Raw genomic sequence first — 15518 nt, 5'->3', positions numbered from 1 at the left:
GGCCCGGCGGGGACCGGCGGGGACCGGCGCTGGCTGCCCCAGCCCCAGGGTGCTTTGTCCCCAGGAGGGACCCCGGGCGGGGGACTCGGAGCCCGGCTCCTGGCAGCAGGAACCCCCTCCTGGGGTCGGACCGGGGGGATCCCCCCGCGGGGCCGGCCGGGGAAGCCCCCGGCGCCGCCTGGGCAAACAAAGCCCCGGGCCGGGCCACCCCATTGTCCCCGCTCCGGCCGGGCTGCGGCCGCCCCCGCGCGGGAGGAAGAGGAGGGGTCGCACACAGACAATGCCTCCCCCCCACCCCCCACGCCGGATCGCCCCGCCCCCCGCTCCCCATTGGCCGGCGGGGAATTTGGGGACCCCCCGCCCGCCCCTCCGCCGTATTGTGCCGGGGGGGCGCGCGTGGATCTGGGGGGGTCGGAGCGCGCGCGGCCGCCGTCGGGGGCGCGCCCGGGGGGCTCCCCTTGTGTGTGAGTGCGCGGGGGTGTGCGCGGGGCCGGGGCCATGGAGGAGCTGAGCAGCGTGGGAGAGCAGGTCTTCGCCGCCGAGTGCATCCTCAGCAAGCGGCTCCGCAAGGTGGGACCCGCCGCCCCCGCGCCCCGGCTCTCCCCGCGCCCCCCGCCGCCGCTAACGCCCCTCTCCCGTCTCTCTCCGCAGGGCAAGCTGGAGTACCTGGTCAAGTGGCGAGGCTGGTCCTCCAAGTGAGCGGGGCGGCGCGGTGCGGGGCGCGGCGCGGGGCTGCGCGGGTCGCGGAACCATGCGCTGCGGAGCGGGGCGCGGGTACCGCCCGCCCGGCCGCTTTTGTTTGGGTCGTGCCGCTCCTTTTGTTTACAAATAAGCGCGGCCGCGGCCGGGCCCTCCCCGCCACCGCGTGGGGCTCCGCTCCCCCCTCCCCGGGCCGGTGCAGCCCCCCCGGAGCCGCCGCACCCCCCCCGGCCGCGCCGGCCCCGCGGCCGCTCTGCTGAAACCGGAGCTCCCCCGGGATGCGCGGGGCTCGCCTCGCCCCGCGGCGGCGTGGCCGCCCCTTCCCGATCTCCCTCCCTCCCCCGGCCCCTCTGCCCTGCCCGCCCCCCGGCTGTGCCGGCCCCCGGTACCGGCATGCCCCGGCCCGTGCCGGGCGCGGGGGTCCCTGGGGGAAGCCCCCGGTGCCGGAGCGGCGGGAGGGGGGTCCGGGCCCCTGCTCTCACCCGGTCCGTGTCCTCTGTTGCAGGCACAACAGCTGGGAGCCTGAGGAGAACATCCTGGACCCGCGGCTGCTCCTGGCTTTCCAAAAGAAGTGAGCGAACTCTAAATGTTTCTGAGCAAACTGTAAAGTCAATTAACTTCTAATTGGCTGCACGTGTGGTGGGAGCCGTTGGAAACAACAGCCTGGAGCTGGCGGGGCCCTTTGTGGCCAGGCCCTTTTGTTTGTCCCCGGAGTCACGGTCGGTCCAGGTCTACCTAGGACGGCTGTGCCCTGGCCAGGCAGACCCCGAGCGTTTGGGGCCTCTGGGGGCACCGGGGGAACGGGGCAGCGCCTGGCACCGACCTGGGGCTCCCTGTCCCCATCCAGGGCTCAGGGACCTTGGCTGGGCTTGGGGGGTGGCCGCAGACCCCTGGGGGGAGATGGTGCCTGGGCTTGCGAGGCATTAAAGCAAACTTGTGGAGGGTGAAGCTCTGGGAGGGTGAGGGAAGTAAAATCTGGGAGAAAGTTGTAGAGAATGGTTTGGAGTAGGAAGGATCTTAAAGTCCTTCCCGATCCCCCCCATCATTTCCACTATCCCAGGCTGCTCCAAGTCCTGTCCAGCCTGGCCTTGGACATTACCAGGGGTGGGGCAGCCTGTGCCAGGGCCTCACCACCCTCACAGGGAAGAATTTCTTCTTAATCCCCCATCCAACCCTGCCCTCAGTCAGTTGGAAGCCATTCCCTGTGTCCTGTCACTCCAGGCCCTTGTCCCAAGTCCCTCTCCAGCTCTCTTGGAGCCTCTTTAAGCACTGGAAGCTGCTCTGAAGTCCCCCTAGAGCCCTCTCCAGGCTGAACCACCTGGATGGCAGAAGGAGATGGTGTCTGTCCCATCAGGTGCGTGCTCCTGCCCGGAGCCAGGCTGAGGACAGCAGTGGCTCCACAGCCCTGCACCCCAGGAACCGCTGGCAGGGCAGAGGGGCAGCCAGCTGGCCGTGGCAGACACAGTGCTGCCAAGTACTTTGACAGAGCAATAATAAAAATCACTGACGTTTATGATGGGATTCAATTGTAACTGGTTTCCGGATCCCTATTTCTCAAGAATGGGACCTGGAGTGCAGAGAGGATGGTGCTTAACCAGCTGGACGTGTTAGATCTAAACACCATCCCATTTAAACAAACTGGGAAATGAGCACAGTGACCTGAAACACCCCGGCCTGGGCCAGCCTGGCCAGAGCAGGAGGTGCAGCAGAGGTGGAAGGAGTCCAGCAAAGGAGGGGACTCGCTGAGCTTCCAGGGAATGCCTTTGCTTCTGCCACGCTCAGCACAGCGGGGGCATAACCAAAGCAAGGCTCCGCAGGGCTGGGGGCAGATCCTGCCCTTTCCCGGATCCCCGTGTGCCAGAAAAATGGCAAATGTCACCAGGAGCTGGGGACGGCCCGGGTTTAGGATGGGTAACACCGCGGGGTCCCGTCAGACAGGGATGCTCTCCCACCGCTACCTGGCTGCCTCAGTTCCCCCAGATGATTTTTCTTCCCCATAAACGTCATCTTTAATCCTTGTTTCCTCCAGGGAGCACGAGAAAGAAGCGCAGAACCGGAAGAGGGGCAAGCGGCCGCGGGGCAGGCCCAGGAAGAACGTGGTGAGTGCCAGCGGCGGCGGGGCAGCTCCGGAGGGGCTCTGGCCTTGGAGGCACCGGGCTTTGGGGGTGGCCTCGAGCACGCAGCCTCAGCTGAGGGATCCCCGAGGATCAGCTGCACACAGAGAGAGCCTGGGCATGTCTGAGGCCCTGGCCAGGCCACCCTGGCGGGTTTGTAGTGCCCGCAGCCGTTCCTTGGTCATTGCTGTTAACTCTCTCTGTCTCGGTTGCTGTGCAGGAGCCAGAGATGCCTATGAAAACTAAGTCAAGCAGCTCCTCTTCCTCCACGTCCTCCTCTTCCTCCTCCTCCGAGGAAGAGGATGAGAGTGATCTGGAAGCAAAGAGGGGTCCCCGCAGCAGAGAGACGCACCCGGTGCCGCAGAAGAAAGCTCAGATCCTGGTGGCCAAGCCCGACATGAAGGACGCTTCCAGGAAGAAGCGTGGCCGGAAACCTCTTCCCCCGGAGCAGAAGGCGGCTCGAAGGACCGTGAACCTGACAAAGGTGCTGAAAACGTCCCGGAAGGAGGCGGGGGGCAGTGCCAAGCTGGTGGGGAAGCTGCAGCCCCAGCACGGCACGCAGGGCTCAGGCGTGGCTATGCTGAAGGATCCACCGGGCGCCTTGGCTGGGCTCGGCTCGGGCGGCTCATCGGTGGAGAACCTGCCCAACGTGATGAAGAGCGGCTCGGCGAGCCCCAGCCAGGCCATCAGCTGGCAGAGCTCCATCGTGCACTACATGAACAGGATGTCCCAAAGCCAGGGCGCAGCCGAGAGCTCGGCCCTGGGCAGGCTGGCGCTGAAGGCACAGGCGGCCAGTAAGGGCAGCTTAGGGCTGGACTTGAAAATGAGGAGCCAGAAAGGCTCCGGGGAGCTGGGGCTGAGCGCACAGGGACCCAAAACCGCGAAGGCTTCCGGCAGCAGCGCCGGAGGGGAGCAGAAATCGGGGTTTGCTGCCGGAGGCCAGATGCTGCCCAACGGCAGCAAGACGCCGTCGAGCTCAGCATCCAGCATCCAGCCCGCCTCCAGCCAGGAGCTGAACCTGCAGGCTCTGAACCTGCAGAGCGTCAGAAACGGGCCGAGCGCGGCCGGCGGGAGCAGCCTGCCCCGGCACCTCTGCGGCGCCCTGGCCAAGGGCTCTGCCGGCGGCGCGGCCACCGCGGGTGCCAAGGGCGCCAAGGGCGGCGCGGCGGGGGCCGGGCTGAACGCCGCCGGTGCCGCTGCGCTCCCAGGGGGGGACGGAGGCAAGAGCAAGAAGCCGACGCACCGGGCAGGTGACAGGGACTCGGCCAGGGGCGGCTCAGCGGGCGCTCCGGAGGGACACGCGGCCGCCGAGAGCCGCAAAGCCTCCGCGCTGTCCGAAGCCAGCACGGGCGAGGACACCAGCTCGGATTCGGACCGGGAATCGGCTTCCCTGCCGGGGCTGGCTCAGAACATGTCTGTCTCCATCCAGACCAGCCAGGACTGGAAGCCTACCCGCAGCCTGATTGAGCACGTCTTTGTCACCGATGTCACCGCTAACCTGATCACGGTGACGGTCAAGGAGTCCCCCACCAGCGTCGGCTTTTTCAACCTGCGGCAATACTGAGCCCAGGAGCCTGAGAGGAGGGAGAGGGCCCTTCAGCCTCCCCCTCGCCTTTGCCCGGCTCTTCCGTCAGGTGTTTTTTCGTCAAGCGAACGCGGAGCCCTCGTGAGACCTGCTGGAACTCATGTCTGCACAGGCTGGACCGATAGCGCAGTGAAACCCGCTCCAAACTGCCCGCGGGTCCTGGATCTCCTCCCTGCCTCCTCTCCGTCCTCTTCTGGAGCCGTGCCCGTGCGGGGGTGGTCGATGCCGTGCTCTGGGAGCGGGGCGCCGTTGCTGCCGGGGTTTCGGGCTGGCCAGTTTCGAGCCAGGCTTCACTGCCCGCAGGTCTCTGCCCGGGAGCAGCAGATGCCAAGGGCCGCAGCTCTCCGGCCTCGGGGGGGTGTGGAGCTGCCACGGGACAGTCTTACACCTGGGAGATCCTCCCGGGCTTCCTGTGGATCTGTCTATGAGCCATGGGGAACTGCAAGTCAATCCAAATGAGGCGGCTGCTGCTCCCAGCCCTCGGGGCTGCGGGGGGCGGCTGCATTCGGGGGTTTTCAGGGTACACTCAGCCCAGCCACCCCCCTGGGCGAGGTCATTTCCAATGATGGGAAACCCACAGCGTTTCTGTTGGGGTTTCCAGCTGATAGGGAAATATTGTTTACATTTTTTCTTAAGGATTTTTTTTTTCATGAGGGAGGGAAATAGCCCCATTCTCAGATAGGTGAAGTCCTGGATGCCACTAACAGAGCAGGTGGCAGAGGTGCTTTTTTTGGAGGGCGTTTCCTTTCTGCTGGAGGAAAGTCCTGCCTTGAGAGCCAGCAAGATCCACCAGCTTCTCTGCAGTGACTTGATTTCCAGAAGAACGTGAATTTCTGGGCAGCCCAGGGATCCCCCACGCCACTCCTGTGCCTCATCCTGGCATTGCCAGCATCTCCTCCTCCTGCTCAGCAGGTTCCGGGCACTCACAGGGACTGAGCTGGGGGATATTTTTTAGGCCTTGCAGAATGTGTGAACCCTTCCAGCAGCAGGTGGGTTGGTGCTGGGTCTGCCAGGACACCCGGGGCTGCTGCTCCCTGGGTTAGACTCACGCTGATCATCCGTGCTTTGCTCCAGAATGCTCAGAAGCTGGCCAAGGCCACCTGCACAGGCGGTCTGGAGTGGTGGGGAGGGAGAAGGGCTGAGGCCAGTGGGTACCTCAGGCTGCTGTTCCCCAGGGAAGCAGAGCGCCCGAGCAGCCGTTCGCCTTCCCCGGCCACCCCAGCAGCTGGGGTGCTCCTTCTGGCTTGTAATGGCACCCAGTAATGGCTTTTCCTCTGCAGGGTTTTCCCTGCTGCAGGTTTCTCCTAGAAGCCAAAATTAGCAGCAGTTCAGGCAGAGTTTAGTAGCACTCGAGGTCATTTTGGTTCTCTTGAGGCCGAGTCCTTTTCTCAGAGGCGACGAACAGCTGGCAGCTCCCTGCACAGCTCCGCTGTCCCTCCACCTGACCTGCAGGTCACTGCTTGGGGGTCCCCAGGTGGCTGAGGTGGCACCAGGGCAGGCATTTCCCTCTGCCCCAGGCAGGGCCGCTCACAGGAGCGTGGGTGCTCGGACCGGCCTGGGGGTGCAGGTACTCGTGGCCCCTGAGGCAGAGCCCCCCACAGTCGTGGCAGTGGGGTCGTTCTCAGGTGATGCCAGAATGTCACAGTCTGCAGTTTCCCTTCTGCTGTAACTTTGCCAAACGAGCCCCAGGGCCCCGTTGGCCTGTGCCAGCAGCAAGCAGAGCCCCGGGCAGGGTGTGTGCTGTGCCAGGGGTGCCAGCGCTCTGGGAGGTGAATCCAGGACTCTGGGAGCACGGGGTGACGCTTTCACGCCAAACGTTTGCTACTTGGCCTTTGCCAATCCAAACTGATAACCATGTGCCTTTGGGACCGTCCTTATCTCAGCCGTGGCTGTGGCACCGGTCCCACCGCAGGTTTGTGCCTATGCAGAGCAGGGTGGTCGCAGGGTCTCGGGGACACGGTGACACCCACGGGGAGAGGTGTCCTGGTCCCCAGTGGGACACCAGCCAGCCCTGCTGAGCAATGCCCCCAGAGGGGAAGCTGGCGGGGCAGGGATGCTCTTGCCTACAGCAAAAGGATGTGGATTGGTGTCTCCAAGGGGGAGAAAATCGGCTGAAGATGCTCCAAGGAGGGGCCAGGCCCCAAGGGCGGGGCGGGAGCTGAGCTGTGGCGCAGGTGAAGTGCTGGCTGCACTTCTCAGCAGCTCTGGGCTGGCTGCTCCCTGCAGACCTGCTGTCCCAGCTCCCACGGGTTCCTGTCTGGCAAAGGGACGCGCGTCCCCACAGCGGGCAGCCCCCTGTGCCACCCTGCCTCGCCGGGCGTGTCCCCTCCAGCAGCACGGGACTCCGCTGTCACCGCTCGCTATTGTGCCTTTTGCTCACCAGCTGGTTCAATTCCAAAGGTCTAACCATGGTGAAAATGATAATCCAGGATTTTTCTCTGGCCGTCTCGCTCTGCGTTTCTTCCCCAGCCCCTTTCTCGCTCGGTGTCCCGGGATCTTGGCTCTCCCAGCAGCTGGGAGTTGCTTCCCAAAGACGTCCTGTGCTGAATTTACTGGAATCTTTGGTGGACAGGGGCTGGAAGAGCCCTGGTCGCTGCAGACCCTGGTTGTGTACCGTTAGGATTCAAGTTCTACCTTTTTTTATTCCTTTTTTTTTTTCTGAGTTTGCTGCTATGGGTTGGCATGTTCAGCCGGGTGTCAGACAGGCAATTAAAGGTTTGTCACTTGTCATTTTCTAAGGGGTTTCCGATGTGGAAAGTCCTGCAGTATTTGTGTAGTGAATGGATATTTTCCCCAGGCGTAATCTGGTTAAGCATCCTTGTTGTTTTCCATTGGACTGGAAGAGGTGGCCATCAGCCATCATCCCGAGAAACTGAGTCTATTTTTATATATCTATTTTGTACCAAAAAAAAAAAAAAAAAATCCCAGGAGTACACGGAGGGATGGAGATAGTTTAGGGGTTTGGTTTGTGTTGAGTTTCTGAGCTGTGTGTGATGGGCTCCAGAGCCAGGAGAAAGGTTTTACTGACAGAAATTTGAGATAGGTGAAAACAAACAATTGTTCTTGTAACTTGTGCCAGTCAGTGCTCTGATTTGTGCGTTTTAATTAAAGAGAGAGCCAAATCGGTCCTGTATGACACTTACAATTGCTTTAAACTGCAGCTGTTTGTTTGCTTTTATTTTCTGAGAACAAAAGTCGGGGATGTTATTGCCCTGGGAAAGCGTGAGTGCTGTGGGAGCAGGACCAGCTCCCCACGCAGCGCCCCGTCCCTCCCGGCCCCTCAGCCACGTTCTTTGAGCAGCTTGCCGGTGTTCAGGACACTAACGCTAGTGTAGCCCCCCAGCTCTAGGCTGCTTTTAATTTATTTGCAGGAAACGCTAGGGAACGGTTACGTCGGGGGGGGGGGGGGGGGTTTGTATGGCTTTTCCACACTTCTTTTCTAGCATATCAATAAATATTTTTTTAAACTTTTCAGCCTCGTGTGGTCACTGCTCCGGGAGCGCCCCCGTCCCTCTCCGTGCCCCCGGCACCGCCTGGGGACGGCCCCTCTCCGCCGCACCGGGTTCCCGGCCCGGGCCGAGGGCTGGGGACGTGCGGGGCTGGGACCGGAGCCGGGAAACCGGAGCCGGGGGAACCGGAGCCGGGGGAACCGGAGCGAGGGAACGGGAGCCGGGGAACCGGAGCCGGGGAACCAGACCGCTTTCCGTGCCGGACGCAGCCCCTCCCGGCCCCGGGCTCCGCTGCGGCTGCAGCCGCTCCTGCACCGTGAGCGGAGCTCAGGTGCCTCCGGCCGCACCCGCGGGACCGGGACGGGACAGGAACCGGGGCCGGGCCAGCCTGCGGAGGGCGCCGCGCGGCCGCGGAAGGGCGCGGGCGGTGCCGTCGGTGCCGCCGTCGGGCGGGAGCCGAGCCCCGCCGGCCGAACGCCCCCGGCCCGGCCCCGGCCGCCTTGGGGCCCCGCGGCCCGTGTGAACGGGCCCCCCCGCCGGGCCGGCGGAGAAAGGCGCCATTGTGCGGATTCCCCCCGCCGTGCCCGCGCTGGCGGCTCCCGCGGCGCGGGGTCCGCGCCCCACCCGCCCGAGCGGAGAAAGGAGGTTAATGAGGACACGGAGCCCCCGGGCCGCCGGGCCGCGCTCGCACACAAAGGCCGGGCTCGACGGGCAGCGGCCGCCGCGGCCCGACCGGCCCGAGCCGTCGGAAGGGCGGAGCGCCGCGGGCCGGGCCGGCCCCGGTACCGGGCGGCAGCCCCGGCGCCGTTCCTCGGAGCGGAGCCGCTCCCGGCGGCCGCCGCCGCCCCCTCAGGGCACCGCGGGACCCCCGGGGGGCGCCCAGACCAGCGACATCCGCGGCCGGGGAGCCTCCGCCTGCCCCCGGCCCCGGGAGGAACGGCCGCAGGGCCACCCGCCCCGTCGGGGCCCCGGCGCAGCCCGCGGTCCCCCCAGGCACCCCAGGGCCACAAAGGGAAGGCAGACACGTTTCTATTTACAAAGTATATATTTAAACCGACATAAAAAGCGGGTCTCATACGGACATTCACGGCTGGCAGAAGACACGTAGTTAAGCTTCACTTCCGAGACTGAGATTTAGCCAAACGGTTTTTGTACAAGTCTTAGATTGAAACAATCCGCACGCACGCGCCCGCACACACACACACACACGCGGGGTACACGGCGCTATGTACAGACACACGGACACACCCACGGGTACGGCTCGCCCCGGGTGTGCCGGACACACGGACACCGGGCGGCAGCGAAGCCCCAGCGGGGCGGGAGCGGCTCCGGGCTCCTCGCAAAGGGAAGCATCCTCCGGCCTCGGCGGCAGCAGGAGCACCAACAGCTCAACCCCCTCCTCATCCTCCAACAGCACCGGAACCGACGCATCGGCTCTCGGTGCAAACCGAGTTAAAAATCTCAATTTTACAAAAGATGTCTTAAAAAAATAGGAAAAGGAAGAAAGGAAAGACAAACTGGGAACTGTCAGACACGATGGCTCCCTTCGCACAGCCGATCCAGCATCCTGCCAGGCAGCCCATGGCTCCCAGAAGAGGGACGGGGAAGGGACAGGGCCAGGTGAAGCTGCCTGAGGGCCCTGAGCAGAGATGGCCCTTGCCCAGCCCTGCCCTCAGCCCACGCCAGCCCCCCGGGCCGGGGCCTTTCGGGGGCTCAGGACAGGGGCCCCGGCTCAGCCGCAGCCCTCGGGCACTGCCCGTGCTTCCCGTGCCGCGGCTGCCAGGGCCAGGCGTGAGGACAGGGCACCTGCCACAGCCCGGCCACAGCCCGGCCACACTGCTGCAGCTCGGCCAGGGCCCCAGAGCCTCCCAGCCCAGCCAGGGAGGAATCCCAGCTCCAGATCCCAGCCAGCGAGGAATCCCAGCTGCGGATCCCAGCTGCAGATCCCAGCCAGAGAGGAATCCCAGCCCTGGGAGGAATCCCAGCTCCAGATCCCAGCTGTGGATCCCAGCCACGGGAGGAACCCCAGCTGCGGATCCCAGCTCCAGATCCCAGCCAGAGAGGAATCCCAGCTGCAGATCCCAACCGCGGAAGGAATCCCAGCTCCGGATCCCAGCCCAGGGAGGAATCCCAGCTCCGGATCCCAGCCCAGGGAGGAATCCCAGCTCTGGATCCCAGCCCAGGGAGGAATCCCAGCTCCGGATCCCAGCCCAGGGAGGAATCCCAGCTCCGGATCCCAGCCCAGGGAGGAATCCCAGCTCCGGATCCCAGCCCAGGGAGGAATCCCAGCTCCGGATCCCAACTCCGAGAGGAATCCCAGCTCCGGATCCCAGCCCTGGGAGGAATCCCAGCTCCGGATCCCAGCCCTGGGAGGAATCCCAGCTCCGGATCCCAGCCAGGGAGGAATCCCACGGGCACATCCAGCACTAAATCCACGCGAGGCGGCGGGGCTGCCCCGCACAGGAATATCTCGCCTCTTGGCTCTGGTTTAAGCACCGCAAGGAAAGGGAAATGTTTATTGTCCCTGAACGCATAAAGGTGGCCCTGGGATCCGTCAGGGATGTGGGTACTACAAAACACTTTATCAGGAGTCTTCCAACAGTCTGAAGTAAACCGTGATCGGGAATAAAAATAATAATAATAATAATAATAATTCACTTTCTGCAGCAGAATAAAGTAACTAAATATGGGCAGTGAGACGTTCCCTCCCCAACCTCTCTGGCATTTCAGGAATGTAAACAGAGGGGGGTTTTGTTGGGGTTTTTTGTTTTTAGTGGGTGGGGGAACAGAATCAAGCGACCAGACAAAATGAAAACAGATATACTCAGCTCAGCCCCGTCTCCCACAGCTGCTCCCACAACTCTATTAAAGTGCATTTCAGTGTCACCCCTCGGGAACCTCGCACACGCCAACCCCTCTCCTCCGCAAGAAAAGGGAATTCAAGTTAACACTCCAACACTTTTAGCCTTTTTATGGATTTCTGCTTTTCCCCGCCCCGACTCTGTAGCAACATGACTTTTTTTGTCAGCCTGGAAACACCCCATCCCCAACAACACCGTGAATTCAAGTGCTCACGTCAACTCTCGAGGGCAACAGTCCTGGACACAGCACACTTGATTGTACAAGCAACACCTCAAATGACAATCGAGAAACGCGGGCACTCGGCCCCGCGGGGGAGCCACAGGCGCCCCTCCGCCACCCACAGCATCCTGTGAAAAAGAACAGCTAAAAAACCAGCACAGACGTAGCTATGAACACCGCTATGTACACCGGCTCCTGCGGCAGAGGCGGGAACGCGCCAGCTCCCAGTTTTATTGTCCCTTGTAGGAGCAACTGAGCAGTCACTGCTGTCTCCATTTAAATAAAACAACTCAGAGTTGAAATATATATATATAGATATATATATATAAGCATTTTTTCTTAAATAACATATTTACATCTAATAGAAAATATAACTCTAGAGATAATCTTTCCAACGAAATGTAAGACGTGAAAAAAAAAAAACAACAAAACCAAAACAAAACAAAAGAATGAGTTAATGAATTTAGGACAGTTTCTAAATTCTCTCCAGGACCAAAAAACAAAAGAAAAAAAATTAAAGAAAAAAAAAAAAGAAAAAAAAAAAAAAAAAGAAAAAAAAAAGAGAGGACCACCAAGCTCTACCAAGCTTTTGTCTGGATCTGACTGAAGAAAACCCCAGCACCACCTCCACCAAACTCATCGCTTCTCCTTAAAGAATCCTTGGTCCGTGCTGCTCTCCTTGATGGTGACGGTCAAAAAGTTAGAGGTCACATCAGTTACCACCACCTTCTCCAGGTTGTTGAGAGAGGGGCTCCAGGACTCCTCCTCGGGGTCGCCCAGGATCCTGGAGACGGGGATCCTGGCGATGAGCGAGGGCCGCCCCGCCGGGCCCCCCACGCCGTCGCGGTACAGGCCGCCCACGGCCCCCGGGCTGACGGCGCCGTGCAGCAGCTTGGGCCCGCCGGGGTCCAGCCCCCCCTGGCCCTTGGCGTCCAGGAAGTCCGCACGGTGCTTGGCCAGGCGCGGGGGGAAGGCCTCGGGCCCCGCCTCGGCGCGGGTGGGGCCGGGCAGGGCGCCGGGCAGGTCGGGCTCCTGCCGCCGGGCCAGCTGGATCACGCTGTGTCCCGAGCCGAACTTGGCTGCCCCCCGCCGCCGCCGCCTCCTCCATCTTCCTGGCCTTCAGGTAGTCCCCCACCTTGTCCCCCGGGTCCCCCAGTTTCCTCTTGGAGGCATCCAGAGTCTCCGCAAGGTCCTTGTAGAGCTCCTTCCTGGGCTTCGGGCCTCTCTTTTTGGGGGTCTCTCCGGGCTTCTCCTCCACGCGGATCACCCGCTCCCGGATGCCGTCTGCCTTGGGGGTGCTGCTGCTGCTGGAGCTGCCCTGGGGGGCCAGGGCTATGTTTCTCAGTCCTTCCCTAGCCCGGGACGTGGAGCCCAGCTCCTGGGGGGACCTGCCAGGGTACGGCACCCGGATCCCCCTGGAAGAGTCGCTGCGGAATTCATAGGTTTTGGCTTTGGCTTTCGCCTGGGCCTGCAAAGAAGATAAATCACCCGGTGACTTTATTATCCCGCCATCCGGCCGTGCGACTGCAACTCACGAGAGGCCACCTTCGAGGGGAGCGTCCTCCGAGGGGGCCGCAGAGGGACCCCCGCTCCGGCCCGCGGGCTCCGGCCTCCTTACCTTTAGCAGGAAGGTTTTGGGCTTGGGGCCTCGCTTTTTGGGCCCGTAAAGCTCCATTTCTCGCTCCCTAGAGGTGTTAAAAGAACCAAAGCTTCAATTCAGCATAGCCACAGGACAGCAACATATTTACAAGCGCGACTGCTACGGCTAGTAAAGGCCTTGTACCTCTCCTCGAAGGCTGCGAGCAGCCGGGCATCCAGGATGTTCTCCTCGGGCTCCCAAGTGCTGTACCTGGCGGCAAGGCGGGAGACAGGGAACAGGATGAGGAGCCAGGAGGGAGCGAGACAAATAAAATAATAAACCAGGGGCATAAAGGTTCTGGTTCCGGCACAAAGGGAGAGCAGGGGGTGCAGCCAGCCTCCCCCCGGCCCCCGCCGCAGCCCCCCGCGGCCCCACGGGCCACTTACTTCTGCGACCAGCCCTTCCATTTGACCAGATACTCCATGCGGCCCTGCGGATGGCAAGCGAGGGAAATAAATACGCGTGGAGCGAAACCCGCGACAGACCGCGACAAACCGCGACAAACCTCCCCGCAACAAAGGTCCCCCCGCACCGCCCCGGGCAGGGAGCGCGGCACGGCCCGGGAGGGGGCAGCGGGGGGGACGAACAATGAGAAATAACGCGGATTTCACGCAGCCCCCTCGCGGATTTCACGCAGCCCCCTCACGGCTCCGCCGCCGCCCCCCCTCAGGCGCGGGGCGCGGGAGCGGCGGAGCGCAGCGGGGCGGGGGGAGGCAGCGCGGCCCGCAGCGGGCCGGGGGGCTCGGGGGGCGCCCGGGGAGGGGTACGTACCTTGCGGATGCGGCGCTTGAGCAGGGCCTCGGCCGCGAAGACGCGCTCCCCGACGGCCGAGAGCTCCATGTTTACGCGGCCGCTCGCAGCGCAGGGCCGGCCCCGCCGCAGCCCAGACCATAATACTCCGCCCGCTGACGTCACCGCGCCCGCCCGCCTCCCCCCCCCCGCGGAGCCGGGTGGAATATTCCGCCCGCGCCGCATTGGCCCCCGCCGCGCCCCGCCCACCGACGTGCGCCGCGTCCCGATGGAGCGGGGCGGGGGCCCCGCGGGGCACGCCCACCGCCACGCCCACCGCCACGCCCTCCCGCGGCCACGCCCCGCTCGGGGGGCGGTGCCGGGGGGCGGAGGGGGCGCGGGGCACAAAGGGGGTGGCGGCACCGGGGACGGGCGGCTCGGGGTCCCGCGGCACCGGGGACCGGCCGGGGGGTTCCGCGGAGCGCGGACGGTGCGGAATGGGGGGGGTCGCGCGGCCTGGCCCGCCTACCGGTGGTCGGACAAAGAGAGCGGTGTCAGCTCCCGGTGGGAGCGCTCCCGCGCGAACCGCCCGTCCCGGTAGCGGCGGAGCTCGCGGCGCCACGGAGGAGTCCACGGGCAGACGCGGTCGCGCGTGCCGCTCGGCGCCGCCGCTGCCGCTGCGGGAACGCAAATCCTTCCCGGCACCGCGGCCGCCGGTTCCGTTGTGCCGGCAGCCCCCGGTGGCGGTCCCAGGGGCGAGGAGAGGTGACCCGGGGCCACCGGGACGGCCCCACGCGGGATTTGGTCCATCTCCCCCGTTATCTGTCAGCAAACTGGCGTAGGAACGGGGCTGCGGCGCGAGGCTGCCAGCCGGTACCGGGAAGGCTGCCGGCCGGTACCCCACCGGTTCTTCTGCCTCCGGCCCCCGGCACGGCGTCGGGAGACAGCACCTTGTCCCCGCGGTGCCGCGGAGACACGCGAGAGTCGCGGGAAACCGGAGCAGCCTCCGGGAGACAGGAGGACCCACGCGACCGGTTCTCGCAGGTGGGCAGGGACCGAGCCCACCGCGCTGTCGGAGCGAGGCTCCGGGAGGACCGGGCAGCCTTTCAGCCAGGTCCCGCGGAGTGAAGCGCTTTCCGTGTCCGTGGGCAGCGCCTCCGCTGGGAGCTGCCCCGGGAGCGGGCCGTGAGTGGGCTCCTGCGGCGCCGTTCACGGCGGGCGAGCCCAGACGAAGCCTCCCGTGGGTCTCTCCCTCCTGTCCCCACCGCGTCCTCCCGTTCGCTAAGGAGCTCGCAGCCGATCAGCAGCGGGCCACGCGTGGGAAACCCACGGCGGAGCGGCCGCGGGGATCCGACTGCCCCCGCCCTCCGGTGAACGAGAGGGCATCCCCCACAGCCGCGCCGGCCTGGGCCGGGGGCTGCGAGACCCTTCCCTTCCCTTCCCCCGGCTGGGGGAGCCGCCCGGGGGGCGCCGGGACCGGAGGGCACCGGCGTTGCTCGCAGCCCGAGGAGCGTGGTTTCCCGGGGATCCTGCCCGCCGCCGTGTCCCCCGAGCGGGCAGGGACCTCCAAGGGCGGACACGAGTGGGGCTTCGGGACCCTGCGGGGAGCGCCGACACCCGGACCCGCACGGCTCCACGCGGGGGTCGGGTGTCCGTGGGCAGATCCCTCCTCCCGCCGCCCCCGGCCGAAGCGAAACCTCGCTCCCGGGAGGAGGCGGGAGATTCCCGCTCCGCGGCTCCGTGCTCTCCCACCCCGCGCCCGAAACCCCGCGGCCGCGGGAGCCTTCGCGACACGCGAGTTCTGCGCGGCGCGGCCGGGCCGGAGGGAAGCGCAGCCTCCGCGGTCTCCCGGCCCACGGCGAGCCGCGTCCCGGGAAGTTTTTCGTTAATGCCGAATTAATCGTTGTTAATTAAGGCCGGTCGCGGGGCGACTCGTGAATCGGCGTGGGCGCGGCCCACTGGACCCCGCTCCCGGGAAGGTGCTTCGCGGCGCACAGAGCCGTCGGCACCGGCGCACGGCCCGGCGGCGGCGGGGGGCTGCGGGTCGGATGCTGATCGCGTCCCCCGGCACGACGGGCGCCCGTTCCCGTGGCCGTGGAGCTGCCGCAGCCCCGAGCGAGCCGGTGTCCGCCCGGCACCTTGGCCGTGTCCGTGTCCTCGGTGCACGTTGGAACGGCGGATCCGAGGCCGTGCCGCCCGGTACCGACGCCACACGCGAGCCC

General features: G+C 64.8%; 2 protein-coding genes across 3 annotated transcripts; one reads left to right on the top strand and one right to left on the bottom strand.

Moving 5' to 3' along the window:
- Nucleotides 1-498: 498 nt before the first annotated feature.
- On the top strand, nucleotides 499-5334 carry LOC119709430 (chromobox protein homolog 2-like). Of its 2 annotated transcripts, XM_038157181.1 has the most exons (5): nucleotides 499-570; nucleotides 652-695; nucleotides 1205-1270; nucleotides 2729-2798; nucleotides 3034-5334. In XM_038157181.1, the coding sequence occupies exons 1-5, from the start codon at nucleotides 499-501 to the stop codon at nucleotides 4375-4377; spliced, it is 1596 nt and encodes a 531-aa protein (XP_038013109.1). In that variant the 3' UTR covers nucleotides 4378-5334. The 2 variants fall into 2 exon arrangements, with proteins under 2 accessions (XP_038013109.1, XP_038013108.1); XM_038157180.1 differs by lacking the exon at nucleotides 499-570 and having other exon boundaries at nucleotides 678-1270.
- Nucleotides 5335-10087: 4753 nt separating this feature from the next.
- Nucleotides 10088-13471, bottom strand: LOC119709378 (chromobox protein homolog 8-like). Its single transcript, XM_038157082.1, is given in 6 exon segments — nucleotides 10088-12017; nucleotides 12019-12396; nucleotides 12547-12613; nucleotides 12712-12777; nucleotides 12954-12997; nucleotides 13339-13471. Coding segments are annotated over 6 exon segments (1077 nt in total). The 5' UTR covers nucleotides 13408-13471; the 3' UTR covers nucleotides 10088-11564.
- Between the last annotated feature and the right edge of the window lie 2047 nt (nucleotides 13472-15518).

The sequence above is a fragment of the Motacilla alba genome, chromosome 18 (assembly GCF_015832195.1).
Source record: "Motacilla alba alba isolate MOTALB_02 chromosome 18, Motacilla_alba_V1.0_pri, whole genome shotgun sequence".
Lineage (NCBI taxonomy): Eukaryota > Metazoa > Chordata > Aves > Passeriformes > Motacillidae > Motacilla > Motacilla alba.
The sequence above is the reverse complement of the archived record's forward strand: the minus strand, read 5'-3'. Positions and strand labels throughout refer to the sequence as shown.

Coding starts and splice junctions, on each gene's coding strand:
- LOC119709430 (XM_038157180.1), top strand. CDS start 978: ATGCGCGGGGCTCGCCTCGCCCCGCGGCGGCGTGGCCGCCCCTTCCCG. Junction 1,271..2,728: donor CTCCTGGCTTTCCAAAAGAA/GTGAGCGAACTC, acceptor TGTTTCCTCCAG/GGAGCACGAGAAAGAAGCGC. Junction 2,799..3,033: donor GCAGGCCCAGGAAGAACGTG/GTGAGTGCCAGC, acceptor GTTGCTGTGCAG/GAGCCAGAGATGCCTATGAA.